The following is a 16,864-nucleotide window of genomic DNA, read 5'->3' as shown; positions in this document are numbered from 1 at the left end:
TTTTTTTTTTTTGTCAGATATTTCAAATTTTTATATAGGTTAGAGGATACACAATTAATACTTGATATAACACAATCCTTATAATATAAAAGGTTTGAATTGTGTAGATTTTCTTTTATCTTTTCATCATGTCTAGATAAGGAAAATTAGTTTAAAATCATTCCCTGACAATGTAAACCAGACTATCTTTTTATATAAATGTTTTGGGTTGTAAATATCAATTTACAATAGTCCAGTAAACATTTAGGTCATGAAAACAATGTTCAGATTGGAATATATTTAATAAATTTCAGACTCTACCTTATGGGGAAAATCACAAATGTGACGTTGGAAAGAGAAATGAAAATGTTACTAAAAATAGATTTAAGACTACATTTCCTTGTAAGTCTCGTTTGATTATATTTACACGTTTATATCAATCAACGTATATAACGTCATATATTTCTTTATGTATTTCAAATCAAGAAGAATCTGCTAATATTTTTTTTTTCTCATTTGAAATAGATGACCATTCAAGGGTAATTTTAAAGACTGAGACTGCGTCGGATTATATAAACGCCAACTATATAGAGGTAAAGTGGCTTTAAAAGTTAGTATAATATTATCTATTATCTACACTCATCAATTCATTTTCCTTCAAGCGCTTTTATTTTTCATAGTGTAAATAACATTTGTAACCTTTGACAAAACATAAAATGAATCTTTAGATATGTGTCTTTATACATGTTATTCGTGGTAAGTTTTGTTAATTGAAAAAAGAACCTATTTCTGGCGTCTGCTCTAGAGTCGCGGAGTAAGGAGTTGATCCTTACGTCGCGGGTTCCAATCCCACTGCGGGATGTTGAGACAGGTCTTTCGGATGAGACCGTATAAACCGAGGTCCCGTGTCGCAGTAGGTGCTGGCAAGAAAAAGATCCCTCACTGCTCAGTGGCCCTGAGTGCCGAGTATAGGTCAAAATTTGTAGCCCTCCACCGGCAAGTGGTGGCGTCTCCATATGAGTGAAAAATTCTCGAGAAACAACAAACAAACAAAACCTATTTCTGTTGTTATTCAAAACCAATGTTTATTTTATCTTTACATTTTAGGGCGCTGAGAGAGATCATGAATACATCGCTGCACAAGGTTTTTTTTTCTATTTTTATCATTATAAAAATTATGAACTTAGGTTCGTGTGTCATAAACATTTTATTTGGGAGATTATCTGTTTCCGATAACACCAGATATGTGTCTATGTATATTTAAAACAAAACATCAATTTTAACTGCGCACATTTGTTAATTTAACTTTCAAAACTCCATTTATGACCAACTGTATTGCATTCAACAAATCCTTGCTAAAAGTGACATTTTCCCGATTGGTTTTCTTTACTTATGACCTACGTGTACATGAATGATTTTCTGCGTAAAATGAATAATTATTATAGTAACTTCCCCCTCATTGCTGAAAACCTGTGTCGAACAAGTGTTGCTGTGTTGAATTAAATATCTTGTTAGAAAACTTCTTTTTATAATATTTAAAGCAGATGTGTTCCATTTATACGGGTAGTTTAAAGTTGAAACAAAAGTTTCAAAAGAAACATAAGAAACTTTTGTTGCTGTAAGGCTGTAAACCTACAGTTTTCTAATTTTTTTAACATTTTTTTTTTTTTTTTTTTTTTTTTTTTTTTTTTTTTTTTTAAATAGTGACCCCATTTGACGTGTGCATATATTGTTGATATTTTCAAATTTATATTTGCATTTTGCTTATTATCAGCGTCAATGCAGTTCTATGACTTTATTTTTTTTTAATCTAGATAAACAAATTTACAGAAGAACTTGAAATGATGCTTTAATTATATCTTCGTGAATATATTAGATAAAATTGTTTTTATAATGTGATTAAGTTACAGATATAAACAATCATTTACTGTCTAGCATTGTAAATTCTGGGGAAAAAATATTCATTCCAATAGTAGAATAAACAACAGATTGTATAGATCACTTTATGTTGCACATAAACATAAATATTTATTTTAGGACCAAAGCAAAACACTGTTGGGGATTTTTGGACGATGAATTGGCAAGAGAATGTATCTGTTATTGTGATGCTGACAAATCTGAAAGAAAGAAATAAGGTAAACTGCATCTACAATAAAAAAAAATAATCTTTTAACGTATAGATGCTTTCAATGAATAATAGTCACATCATCAAAATGAATGATGCATTAATATATTAATACCTCTGCACTCTAATTGACTTTTAATTAATATCTTCGAAAGCAAAAATATTGAACGGGATATTAACCCCCATCCCCGCAATCACGCATTTTAACGCATATACCTTGTCCCCGCCGTCACGCATTTTAACGCATATACCTTTGCCCCGCAAACACGCATTTTAACGCACTGTATGTTTTTGCTCTACAAAGCGCCACAACCATCTATTTTTGTACATTTGGGTATACCAATTTTACCGGGAAATCTTGTAATTAAGGTTGATGACGTCATAATAAGATTTTACGTAATTATCTGTGTCAGACTTAGGGTTTATCACTGCTGAAATGGAACCGTAAAAGAAAATATACTTGGTAAATGTTTTCAAAATGACGGACGCTTCTTCAGATTTGTTTGAAGATAGTGGCTGTGAGAGTGAAAATAGCTTGAGTGACTCGGACAGTGAAAATCTTTTGTTGGCGAGCCTTTCTGATTCGGACTTGACCGAAATTGATTCCGATGAAGAGCAGTGCCTGTTACCAAAATGGTCTTCCAACCTTCAAGAGGTCAATGTACCGCCCTTTATATGCCCTTCTGGACCAACTCAACAAGTACAAAATTGTGTAGCAGAAAAAGATTTTTTCGAAAATATTTTTGACAGTGCATGTATAAGCACCTTGACAACAGGAACTAACAAATATGCCCTCGCAGAACAAGAACGAAAAGGTTTGCTATTAATCTACAACTATGTTATATTTCAGGAAAATGTAATAAGTAATAATTATTGAGTACTCATTGATCGTGTATGGTACGCAAGGAAAATTGACATCAGCAAAAAACAAGAATGAAAAGAGTTACACACTGTTTGCAACGTCATATTCTTAATTTTCCGTGTAAATTTTGAGGCACTTTATATATTTTATCACGTTTAATAAAAACTTAAGAGAAATATTTTATAAAGTAAACATATTGATAAAAATCAACAATAACTTTCCTAAAAAAAAAAAAAAAAAAAATCCTGCATCTATGAATAAAAACCTATATATACATTGCACAATATTGTGTAGATAAAATACCGTAGAAATGATTTATAGTTCAAATCATAAAATTAGCTCAGTATAATGAGCAATATTAATTTGGCATAAGTCTACATGTACAGTACCTGGCCATAAATGAATCACATTTTTTTTTTAAATTTATATACTGTTATTGAAAAATTCTTTCATTCAAAAATAAAAAAAAATTGCTACATTATATCTAGCTAAATTTTTTTTTCGCTTTATTTTTTGCAAAAAAACGTAAAACGAAATGTCGAATTGTTCCGTATTTTCTTCATATAATTTTAAATTATTTTATCTTTATGTATTGCGATGATATTACATTTAAAATAAAAATGAAATTATAATAATAAAACATTAATTTCTTGGGAAGTAACAGACTAAACAGTATTCTGAAATTAAGAATTTTGTGCTGCAAACGTCAACCTAGTCTGTCTTCTTCGGCAGCCCCCTCGCTTTTTCAGCCTGTATTTTATTTACACTGACGATTGTCACATGTTCGCTAGATAGTTAGTGTTTTTTCATTGCTTGTCACATAAATGCAACAAATGATTAAATTCTTAAAACACAACTAAATAAATAGGGGTGGGTGGGGTGGGGTGGGAGTGAAATCAATTCAAATTCCCCAAAATATAATTAAATAACTTCGCGCGTTCCATTTATTTCAACAATACTTTTTATGGAGTGAAACTCAAGATGCAAGTATTGCACTTCATAAATTTATTTCTACTATATGCACAAATCAATACTTTACCCCCCCCCCCCCCCGAAAAAAAATTCAAATGTTCATTGTATTTTGAATGCAGGTCATGATTCGATGTGGTATGAGTGTACCTATAGCGAGATGCAGGCATATATTGGCATACTGATCATCATGGGAATAAACAAGCTTCCCGATTACAAGCTTCATTGGAGTCGAAATAAATTTTTTGGAAATGCTGGCTTACAGGAAGTAATGCCACTCAAACGGTATGAAAAGATAACCCAATATTTACACTGCAGCTCTGATGATACGGAGGACGCCCTTTACAAGATCCGCCCAATTCTAGACATAGTCTCAGTCAACATGTCTGAAAGCTACCAACCTCGTAAACACCAAACCATAGACGAAGGCATGATTGCTTACAAAGGAAGGCATAAGGTTAAAGCAATTTTCTGTGTTTACAATTTTACAGTTATTTCCCCTCTTCCCCACCCCACCCCTTCTCTCTCTCTCTCTCTCTTTCTCTCTATCTCTGAATTTTTGTTGATCAGAATCACAGCGTATGCCTAACACTACTAGCTAGACCCTTAATACGCAGAAAAATGAAGAAGAGGTGGGGGTGGGGGATTGCAATTATTCTTCTTTATTTCCTGAGAGGACTCTTTTGACGTTATTTTTCTTGTGAGTGTGGACTTTTTTACACTTAAATGCCTACCCCCTCCCCAGTGTTTTGTTGTACACATGTAGTATGCTGGAACCATCTTCAGTTAGTGAAATGAAAATATTTTTATGGCAATAAATGGAGTTTAACCCCTCTCCCCCCACCATGACAACCATCACGATTTACGAATTTCGGTTTTGGTGAAATAAGCGTTCCACCCACCCCCATCCCTTTTATTTTATTGGTTTATCAGATTTTTTTAAAATACTTTTTTACTTTGTCTCTGGATTATTTTATACACCCTCCTCTTTTAAAAATGTTGTTACGGCGGGTCTGATAAAAATATCTTATAATGAAATTGTATGCTTTGCTCTATCTTTAATTATAGGCTAAACAGTATATACCCTCTAAACCGACTAAATGGGGATTAAAAGTTTGGCTCAGGTGCGACAGTCTGTCTGGATTTTGCCATCAGCTTGACTTGTATCTTGGAAAAGACCAATATAGGGGTGTTCCTGTTGGCCAGACAGTCGTCTTTAAACTAACAGAAGAGCTACAGGGCAAAAACCATCAAGTTTTCTTCGACAGCTTTTTTACTTCAGTCGAACTTGCAAAGGGTTTACTCGCCAAAAAGATCTTCTGTTGTGGAACGATAGTGAGAAATAGAAAGGGGTTTCCCAGCGACCTGAAGTCAGTAACGCCAAGGTTCCAGGGAGATTATGTAATAAGGTAAATACCTGAAAATATATTGAAATGCAGTTTTGGAGCTGACAATTGTAGACTTTTTAAAAGTAACACTACCCTTGTGAAATATGTGACTAATATAAATTTCTTTTTCGTTATAGACAAGACGGCCAATTAACAGCAACTGTGTGAATGGACTACCGACCCGTGTCGGTTTTGTCGACAATGACATCGCCACTGGAGATGGCTACTAACGTTTCCAGGCGTCTGAAAGATGGTTCAGCTGTGTCCGTTCCCCGACCCCAAAGTATCGGGCATTACCAGTCATATTTTTAAGGGGAGTTGATTTATTTGACCAGTTGCGTTCTAAATATCCAGTCGGCAGGGCGAGCAAAAAGTGGTGGAAATATGTACTTCACTTCCTCATCAACACTGCCATCATTAACGCCTTTATTCTTACGAAAGAATGTCGACCTCAGCTTCCCAAAAAGAAGTACAGACAACTGGACTTTAGAATCTCGTTGGCTCAGCAACTGATCGGGTCTTTCACAACACCATTAAGGGCAGCAGGAAGACGCGCCTTACACACGTCGACATGTCACAGTTTCTCAAAACTAGTGAAGAAGAGATCATATTGCAAACAATGTTCGAAGTAGACGCCGAGAAAGAGGAAGGACACTGCATATGGTTGCAGTCTTTGTGATATTCATTTATGCGGGAAACAATGTTTCTCATTATTTCATGGATTCTTAGCGACTGAGGAATAATTCAGTGTTTTGAAAAATAGTTATTGGGTGATAGGATGGGAGGGGGGTGGGGTCTGTTATACAATGTTAGCTGATCCCAGTTATCTGATTGTAAGCAAGTATTTGAAATTATAATTAATCAACTTTTTATGAAGTGTGGATGATATGTGTAACGTAAAATGTTTCAGTTATAAAAACACACATGCTTTAACAGTTGAATACCCTTGTTGTTTTGTTTGTTTGTTTGTTTGTTTGTTTTTTTTTTTTTATTAATTCTGTACCGTAGGTTAAATACATTTATAAACATTTTTGATACCATACAATGATTTGAATTTGTTTTTTTATTATAGTACCAATGGTAACCAAGTTTCCCACACTGTCCACACATTGTTTTGAAACACCGTAATTTTATTGTAATAAAATCTGAATAACCATTCGAATAGCAATAAGAATTGCAATTAAACTTAATCATCACGCAAATAAAACATGTATCCTTGTACCGAAAAAAAAATATTTTGAAAAAATAGAATAAAAGCTCAGAGAAAAGGAAAACTAGAATGCAACTATAATGCACGGATCAACATCCGCGCCTATTACAAAATCGAACCCGGGGAGTAGTATAATAATTAGAAAGTAGGCCTATAATCAATACGAATTAAGGCATAACGATTCAGTACGTATACAGATTTAATTTTACAAAGATAACACATACTTAAGTATGAAATAAAAGAAACATAAAGCATTGATTTGAGAATTAAAACTGAATAAGAAACTTTTTCAGTTGCCGATTATATCAACAATAAGTTCCTTTATTTTACGCAAATATTACTGTGTAGCTTCAGGTGCGTGCGGGGATAAGGATAAGGTCGTTCCTTTATGACGCAACGTCAAGTTGTTTTTTACGTCACAAACGTAAAAGGGGCAAAGAGTTAATTAACCAACCCTTGAAATCCTTTCATGCAAAAGACATCTCAAACAATAAAAAACGTTTATTAAGGCATCGTTTGAAACAAAATTCCAGTTTCCACGATGCTCTTTCATATTCAATATTATACTGAAATGTAACCCTGTAATTCTTTTTTACACTGTCGACATGTTTTGTTCAATCTGAACCTAAGATACTAGTATAAATTGTCTACGTCATTTGTACAAGAAAAAAATTGAAAGAAAAGTGGGTCGTTAAAAAATTCGTACTTGTCTTTTTGAAATATTTTTATTTCTGTTTTATCAATAAAATTTGCTCTATGTCATTTATTTTAGATCACTTATGACATAAATTTTTATCGTTAATAGAAATTTTATCAGAAAGGTAATAGGTACAGCCTTTTAGTGGTTTGTAATTACATGTTAGAATGGAATTCCGATTGTTATTCAACTCTTGACATCCGACTAAAACTTTTTTTTTTATTTTTTTTTGCTCAATTTTATGCTAGATTTACGTTCTGATTCTTTAAGACACATATAACAAGAATATACAGGAATTAATTACATTAAATAAAATGTACTAATTAAGGAAGCTCTAAACACTGCACACTAAAAAGTGCTACTTGTAGGATAGTTTTATGCAGTTAGAGTGATCTGCCCTTAGAAGTAAGATAGAAAAAAAATGGCTATTACAGTTAGTTACACAAATTGTAATAGATTAAACTGTTCTAACATTATATTATACCAAGAATAAGTAATTGAATTCATGATTTTCATTAATTTTCCCAATGTAAGTAAACAACAGTGATTTCTGTTCACGAATAGTCCATTGTCTTTGAACATTTTTCCTACCGAAATAAGGCAGGTGCCCTATGTTGTAAATGAATTAAATAGTCTCAATATGCACACTTTTATATATGATATGCTTTTCTCCAAGTCCAAAAAGCACTTTTTGTTAGTGTTTAGAGCTTCCTTAAGAAAAATTAAAACTTTCTGGTCTAATAAAGTTTAAATTCCATATCCACATCTAAATTTGAAGTTAAAAAAAATAATGGTGATATGTTATTACCTGCTTATTATCAAGTTAATTTTATGAAATCAGTTTAATTTTTAATCTTCCCTTACCCTTGAAGATCAAAGTTTTCATTTTCGTTACTTTTTTTAAAGCCATATATTTATGAATTTACTTCATGAAAGCAAAAACTTGTGGATTTCATTGAAATTGACTGAAGAACTTATGGTTTGTTTTAATTACATTGCTATGATATCACACGTTTTATCTATTTATGTATTTCAAGATCAAATGTACCCAGTACTGGCCAGATGCAAACAAACACATCAACTATGGAACTGTGTCTGTGAAAGTGCTCGAGAAAAAAGAATACGCATTCTACCTTGTACGCAAAATGACTGTTATCCATAAAGAGGTTGGTACTTTACCAAAACCAATATCTATTTGTATTGTATATCTTATTACGCAGATTTTGCAATCCGAGAAGTAACTTTTTTTATGCTCCGACACTTCCACGATATATTGAATTATAAGGAGGGATGTTTTTGAAAGGGAAAATTGTATAATATTTGGTACTTCACCACATTTCTGTAAATACATGTATCATGTTATAAAAATGTCATTATATTTTGTTGAAGCAAACACTCATAATTTTCCAGGGATTAATTTTCTATTGTAAAATTGTAAAATTTCCAGCAATCTTTAATTAGGTAATCAATATCCATCTTTCATTTAAGGATAATAATATTTAAATGATGACAATAAATGTAATACGAATTTTATAAAATTGGAATCGCATTTGTGTGTTTGTGTGTGCGTGTGTGTGTGTCCAATTCTTTTTTAATTTCCTTAAGATTTTTATGCATGAATGTATACATGTACTTAGTGTTTTAAAAAAAATTGAATCCTTAAGAAAAAAAAACTCAAGAGCTCACCACATTTAACATTGTAATGAATTAAAATGAAAAGTCCTACTTTGCTATAATATTAAGTAACCTTCAATGTACAAGTATACTAGTATTTGATATTCAAAACATTTATATTAGCACTGCTTAATTACATTGTCAGACAAAGAAGTCACGTGTGGTGACCCAGTATCATTATACTTCGTGGCCAGACCACGGAACCCCGGATCCTCTATGTCTTGTTGTCTTCCTTGATCACGTGACCAGAACAGCAACCACTCAGAATGATTCCCGTACTGTTGTGCATTGCAGGTGCATTCTAATTTAGATGAAAATGTTTTATTTATAAGTTTTTCATCTAAATTAGAATTGTTGATATGCACGAAATGAAAATGATTTAAAATATACATATGAAAATATGATATTACTAGATGCGTGTACATTAAAAGTTTGATAAGCATAGATATATCTTCTGGGTTATAGTGCTGGTATAGGAAGAACGGGAACGTATATAGCAATAGACGCCCTGAACCAGATAGGAAGAAAGACGGGGAAAGTAAACGTAGCGGAATATGTCAAGAAGATGAGAGAAAACAGAATGAATATGGTCCAGACATACGTGAGTCTATAACACTGAAATAACAGTCTATGTCAATGTTTTGCAAAATAACAATACCTTAATAGAGTCGCTGTGTAAAAACAATAGTAAATTACAATCGTCTTGAAAGAGTGATCCATGTGAAATAAAACCACTGAAGAATTCTATTTCAATTTTTATTTAAATAGCAGTCAATTGTAACCATGCAAAACAAGCAGTCTGTTTAAATTAACAATTATAATGAAAACGAAACACTTTCTTAGCCTTCTTTAACAGCCTATTCCCCCTCCTCAAAGCAACAGTCTTTATGTAATAAACAGTCTATGTATTAAAAAAGTACATAGTACTGAAACAGTCTTACCATTTCAACTCTCCTAGAGTAAAATATTGTATTGAAAAATACTAGAATAAAAGGTAATGTATGTCACCAACACTAACTAATGTCGCTGTATGGGAAAATTGAGTGCAGTATTGCTCGTGATTTTAGTAAATTTTATTTACCATACCAGGCGCTACAGAACCGATAGCTTTTATTTGCTTTCTCTTATTTTTTTTTCACATGAAATCGCTATACTTATGTAAAATATACTCAATGTTTCAGGAACAGTATATAACTATATTTCTTGCGTTAAACGAAATATACAAATCTCCTGTGAATGTAAACACAATTGAAGAATTTACTAAGAAGGCGCACTCTCTCTCCATGGACAAACCAGCTAATCAGAGCGAACTGCATAAAGAATTCCAGGTACTGAGTGAAAGAATTTCAAACAAGAATAACTGTTTTACTGAATTATTTTTTCATTACTTGAGTGATGCAAGTCACTGAATTGTCAGAGGTAGTACAAGTTGTTGGAAAGATGAATGAGGGAGAGATCTAGAGAGATAAGGGTAGGGAGTGACCGAGTGAGTTAGTACGAAAGGCGGATAAGCTCATTTTTGACAAGATAAAAAATATTTAACTCGTTATAACGAGGTAATTATCTCGTTATAACGAGTTAGTTATCTCGTTATAACAATCTAGTATCTCGTTATAACTAATTAGTATCTCGTTATAACGAGTTAGTATCTCGTTATAACGAGATACTAACTTGTTATAACGAGATAACTAACTCGTTATAACGAGATACTAACTTGTTATAACGAGATAACTAACTCGTTATAACGAGACACTAACTTGTTATAACGAGATAATTAATTCGTTATAACGAGATAACTAACTCGTTACAACGAGATACTAACTTGTTATAACGAGATAACTAACTCGTTATAACGAGATACTAACTTGTTATAACGAGATAACTAACTCGTTATAACGAGATAACTAACTCGTTATAATGAGATATTAACTCGTTATAACGAGATAACTAACTCGTTATAACGAGATATCTAACTCGTTATAACGACCTAATTATCTCGTTATAACGAAATATTTACGCGTTTTAACGAGATACTAGCTTGTTACAACGAAATAACTAACTCGTTATAACGAGATAACTTAGTCGTTATACATGTAACGAGATACTAAGTCGTTATAACGAGATACCTAACTCGTTATAACGATTTAATTATCCCTTTATAGGGAGATACTAACTCATTATAACGAGATAACTAACTCGTTATAACCTGATAAAAACTCGTTTTAACGAGATAACTAAGTCGTTATAACGAGATATTAACTCGTTATAACGAGATACATGAAACTATCTCGTTATAACGAGATACTAATTCGTTATAACGAGATAACTAACTCGTTAGAACGAGATAACTAACTTGTTATAACGAGATACTTACTCGTTATAACGAGATATTCACTCGTTATAACGAGGTAACTAACTCGCTATAACGAAATATTAACTCGTTATAACGAGATAACTAACTCGTTATAACGACTTAATTATCTCGTTATAACGAGATACTAACTCGTTATAACGAGATAACTAACTCGTTATAACGAGATACATGTAACTAACTCGTTATAACGACTTATTTATCTCGTTATAACGAGATACTAATTCGTTATAACGAGATAACTAACTCGTTAGAACGAGATAACTAACTCGTTATAACGAGATATTTACTCGTTATAACGAGATACTAACTCGTTATAACGAGATAACTAACTCGTTATAACGAAATAACTTACTCATTATAAGGACTTAATTATCTCCTTATAACGAGATACTAACTCGTTATAACGAGATAATAAAATCGTTATAACGAGATAATAAAATCGTTATAACGAGTTAAATATTTTTTTATCTTGTCAAAAATGAGCCTATCCGCTTTCGTAAGTTAGTGAGAGAGTAAGGAGAAAGTGAGTGAGTTAGCGAGTGAGTAAGGAGAAAGTGAGTGAGTTGGCAAATGAGTAAGGAGAAAGTGAGTGAGTTAGCGAGTGAGTAACCAGAAAGTTAGTGAGTTAGCGAGTAAGGAGAAAGTGAGTGAATAAGTTAGCGAGTGAGTAAGGAGAACGTTAGTGAGTGAGTTAGTAAGGAGAAAGTAAGTGAATGACTTAGCGAGTGAGTGAATGAGTTATTTAACTTATATAGCTTGTGAATGAGTGAGTGATGAGATATTTATTGAGGTAATGAGGCACATTGACAAGCAGGTAGGCAGAGAGTGGTTCATATTGACCAAGTGTCAAATTGATTGGGTACAATATTGGGGGCAGGGAGGGTTGTGAAGAAGGCAGTCTGCCAGCGTTAGTGCATATACTGATCGGGTAAGTGAGTCGGTGGGAGTAACCCAACAGTTTAAGTGAGTTTGTAAGTGTTTTAACGAATATTAAAGATTAAATTTGATAAATCTATATCCAACCAGGGCAATTTTTAATTGTTTAATTCTACAAATATACTCATTAATGTCCTCATCTTTGTAGCTTTTGATGAAAGTACGACCAACATATGCGGACTCTGATTACAAAATAGCTATAGAAGGATGTGGCGGTGCACATACGAATAGTATACTACCTTGTTAGTATCCAGTCTAACCATCTGATTGTCTTCATAATTATTTTAGTTTATATTCAAATAGACTGAATAATTTTAATACAATTTTAACATTTTACATCTAGAATGGGAAAAAAAAGATTCGTTTTTTTTTTTTTTAAATCCTTTTTCAAAAGTTAACAACATATTGATTGATTCTTTTAATAGTTTTTTTTCTGTTTCACTAACAAGTGGATAAATACAGTGTCCATCTCTCCTCTGTGGTGTCAAACAGAGGAAGCTTCATCAACGCAATATATGTACCGGTAAGGAAATACCCGGTATACGTATTGTACCGATGATGATCAAAGAACATTTATAAAGAAAATTAAATTCTACACATAATATATATATAACAATTTCATTCACAATTCTTTTATTACATATCATTAATTGTATCATGGATAAAAATCTGAGGCAAAAGATCTTCCGCTTTCTCGATTTGAAGGGAAAAAAATGATATGTTACAGTCTTGACTTCTGTAATTGTAGTCATATACCAACAGCCGGGCGTTTTTAGTGACGAAGTATCCACCGACAGAGGACGCTGTTGACTTCCTGCGCCTGCTCAATGATTACGAATCTGATACTGTAATTTGTGTGGACCCACTTAATGAGATTGGATCGGTAGGTAATTTAAATTTTCAAAACGTATAACTTACGCACTAAAGGAAAAGAAAATACTAGTAATGCTTACCTTAAACTTTCGATTCTCTCATTCATTAAAATCTTAATCAAGTTTATACAGACTTTATTAATGAGTATTTATTAATGAATAATTACGATTTGTTAAATCAATAAATAACTTCAAGGAACAAAATAAACAGAACATTTTCTTTTTACTTGAAGTATTTGAGAAATATTTCAAAATATGTAGGTATGTATACGAATTACTGTTTGGAACTGTGACAGCTGAACATTCTATATGTATCAAGTTAATGTTAGTGTACTTCAGTTTTCCTTCGTTCTAGAGTACGACATGGTTACCAAGTCCCTCCTCTTCCAAGGTAGTCTCTCCTTTCTCTGTTCACTATCAGCAGAATCAGTTAAGGACCGGAAATGACGTTGAAAGCACTATAATTCACCTCCTTCAGAATACTGTGAGTAGTTTTCACTGATGATGATTCATACGTATATGTGATTTCTGTCTTGTATACCTCTATATCATAATTAAATCAGATAACAATGTCAATGATTTTTTTTACCAACCAAAATGAAATCGAATGAAACTTTTCATATACTTGTAGGACATGATACTGCGCATTTTGTATGAATGTAATTATTTATTCATAAAATATGTTCAAAAATAAGAAATTGATATGTTTCACTTGAATTTACACTCCTTTTATGCTCTATGGTGTTACATTTTTCTAATATTAGTCTGAGGAGGAGGCTCATTCAATAACGATAATTGAACCGAAAACCGCCATCAAAACATCCGGAAACCCTCAAGACACATCCCAGCTTAGAGGCCTGGTATCTGTCGCCCTGAGTTCTGAGAATGAAAAACCGATTACAGTTGTCAGCAAGTAATCCATTTATATTGTTATATTTGATATATATCATTATCATTCATTTATTTTACTTTATTGTAAGAAAAACTCATCAATTTGTTTACACAGAATGCAAATGGAGTGCATGGCAATATATCTGTAATCCCTGACCCTTGCAAAGCATTCAATATGCAAATGTTTGTATTTTACCATCAGATAATAAATGTATATAGGACATTTTTATCCATAGTTTGGATATTGAGTTTCACTTAGAAACAAGAATACACCATTCTGGGCTTTTGATAGAAAGATGCTCTTTGCAATTAAATTTTATGAAGTTTTCTAAAGGAGATGGGTGAACAAGCCGCGCAGAATGCCTATAGCTTCAGATATATATATATATATATATATATATATATATATATATATATATATATATAAATCATAATCAGTTTATGAATTTAGTATTTAGAGTAAAGTTCTCATTATTGAAATATTTGAAATTATGATAAACAGAACATTTCTGAGGAAAATTTTCTTGGCAAAAATTATTCTGTTTTTTAGAAAATATGGGATTCGAAGGGTTCGAACCCTAGCAATAAAAAAAAAACTGGGTATCATTTACCTTTGAGACTAACACGCTAACCACTACACTACATAGATCCTGATGAGTGGTGACATTTAAATCATGTTTGTGATATGACCCTTGACTAAATGGACTTCAAGTATTTCTCGGAAACATGCGAACATTGTGTCATCCCTAACAAAAAAAAAATACTATAGTAAACTATAGTTAACTATAGTTAATCAAAGTTCCAAAGTCTTCACTATAGTAAATCAAAGTTCCAAAGTTTTCACTATAGTAAATCAAAATTCCAAAGTTTTTCACTATAGTAATTCAAAGTTCCAAAGTTTTTACAATAGTAAATCAAAGTTCCAAAGTTTTCACTATAGTTAATCAAAGTTTCAAAGTTTTCACTATAGTAAATCAAAGTTCCAAAGTTTTCACTATAGTAAATCAAAATTCCAAAGTTTTTCACTATAGTAATTCAAAGTTCCAAAGTTTTTACAATAGTAAATCAAAGTTCCAAAGTTTTCACTATAGTTAATCAAAGTTTCAAAGTTTTCACTATAGTTAATCAAAGTTTCAAAGTTTTCACTATAGTAAATCAAAGTTCCAGAGTTTTCACTATATAAATCAAAATTCCAAAGTTTTTACTAAAGTTAATCAAAGTTTCATATCAACGTTTCAAAGTTTTCACAATAGTATATCAACTTATTAAAGTATTTTAATAATTTTATGCTTATTTTGTCGCTTTTTAGGGTGGGCGTGGGGTTGTGTGGGTGCTGGGGGTTGTTGTACATGTTAATTCAAATTTACAAATTAGTAAACTCAAATGCAATATTAACATTTATCAATGTAAAAATACATGTTTACTGAAGTTGATGGAGCAGGTATTTTGGTTAGAAAATGGCGCAAATTTTATTTTTTCACTTTCCATTCTCCATCAAAAAAAATACACTATATCTGCATTTTATTAAATACATTTAAATACATGCTGCTCATCTATCGGCGCGAAAGATAACCTTATATTAAAATTCATTTCTTGTACATTAATTTTTCAGGGGAGGGCCATGTTTATGAGAAGTTCTGTGAAGCTTTTTAAAAATCTGACCACAAAATATCATGAAATGGCAAGAATGGGAATCAGAAACATAATTCCACGGGTTTTACTCTATCAAATCGAATTTCAAAGTTTTTACTATACTTTATCAAAGTTCCAAAGATTTTATTAAAGTAAATCAAAGTTTCAAAGTTTTTACGATAGGAAATCAAAGTTCCAATGTTTTCACTATTGTAAATCAAAGTTCCAAAGTTTTTACTATAGTAAATCAAAGTTCAAACGTTTTCACTATAGTTAATCAAAGTTCCAAAGTTTTCACTATAGTAAATCAAAGTTCCAAAGTTTTTGCTATAGTAAATCAAAGTTCCAAAGTTTTTACTTTGATACTATAGTTAACTATAGTAAACTATAGTTAACTATAGTTTACTTTAGTATTCTATTGTTAGGGATAAAAGTGTATTTTTAAGGTATAGTGGGTCTTTGCTACATGTTTTTGTTAACCAAAAAATGTATATTTTTACGCAAACTTTGAGGATAAACTTTCAAAAATATGGAGCGAAGACTCCCTCATATCGAAAAATTGTGTTATAGTGTGGTCCTTTTTGTCCTCTTTAGTGTGTTTATGTTATTTCATAGGCAAATAATTTCAATCCTTGTGAGGTTCTTGCAAATTGTGGAGATTTTACATAACGTATACTTTAATTTTAGATGAAATTTCAAAGAAAATGTTAATATAATTTAGATTTCATTTTTCACCTTCATGTTTATCGCACTATATGCATTGCGCTCGCCATGCTCGCCCATCTTCTTTATCTCCCTTTTCCAATGCTAAAATGTGCATTATCTAATATGAATTGTCATAACTCACCAACTGAGAGGTGAATATTTGACATTAACTAAAACATGCCAAAGCCTAATCAAATAATATTTAACATTTTGTTGTTATCTCGTTTCTTTGATTTCACTGATGGCCAGTATGTATCGCCGAGAATGTCACGCCTTACTAAAAATTGAAGCAGAAAAGAGAATTGCCTTATTTTTCTCTGCGTCCATGTGTCAAATCCTACAATACGTATTTGTGAGTTGTATCCTTATTTCCTTGCTTAAATTGTATTTTTTTTTCCTTGCAACAGAGATGGTGCATCCCTCTGTGGTGTTTTCTGTGCCGTTCATAACGTGATACAACAAATAAACATGGACGACGGCGTGGATGTCTTTACAGCCGTCAGACAGCTTCAAGTTAGAAAACCAGAGTTCTGTGCTAATTTTGTAAGTT

General features: G+C 32.0%; 1 protein-coding gene across 1 annotated transcript in view; it reads left to right on the top strand.

Moving 5' to 3' along the window:
* The window catches only part of LOC133203182 (receptor-type tyrosine-protein phosphatase epsilon-like), a 73,286-nt gene that overhangs the window by 55,968 nt on the left and 454 nt on the right, over window positions 1-16,864 (top strand). Inside the window, exons 18-25 of the mRNA XM_061339021.1 lie at window positions 9,370-9,505; window positions 10,086-10,232; window positions 12,363-12,456; window positions 12,664-12,737; window positions 12,963-13,097; window positions 13,442-13,570; window positions 13,851-13,999; window positions 16,722-16,857. Of these exons, the coding sequence (XP_061195005.1) occupies window positions 9,370-9,505; window positions 10,086-10,232; window positions 12,363-12,456; window positions 12,664-12,737; window positions 12,963-13,097; window positions 13,442-13,570; window positions 13,851-13,999; window positions 16,722-16,857 (1,000 nt within the window). The remainder of the gene's footprint in view (window positions 1-9,369; window positions 9,506-10,085; window positions 10,233-12,362; window positions 12,457-12,663; window positions 12,738-12,962; window positions 13,098-13,441; window positions 13,571-13,850; window positions 14,000-16,721; window positions 16,858-16,864) is intronic.

The sequence above is a fragment of the Saccostrea echinata genome, unplaced genomic scaffold (assembly GCF_033153115.1).
Source record: "Saccostrea echinata isolate AGI-Se365-2 ecotype Australia unplaced genomic scaffold, CSIRO_AGI_Sech_v1 ptg000048l, whole genome shotgun sequence".
Classification (NCBI taxonomy): Eukaryota; Metazoa; Mollusca; class Bivalvia; order Ostreida; family Ostreidae; genus Saccostrea; species Saccostrea echinata.
Note: the sequence above shows the minus strand (reverse complement) of the source record. Positions and strands in the feature narration are given on the sequence as shown.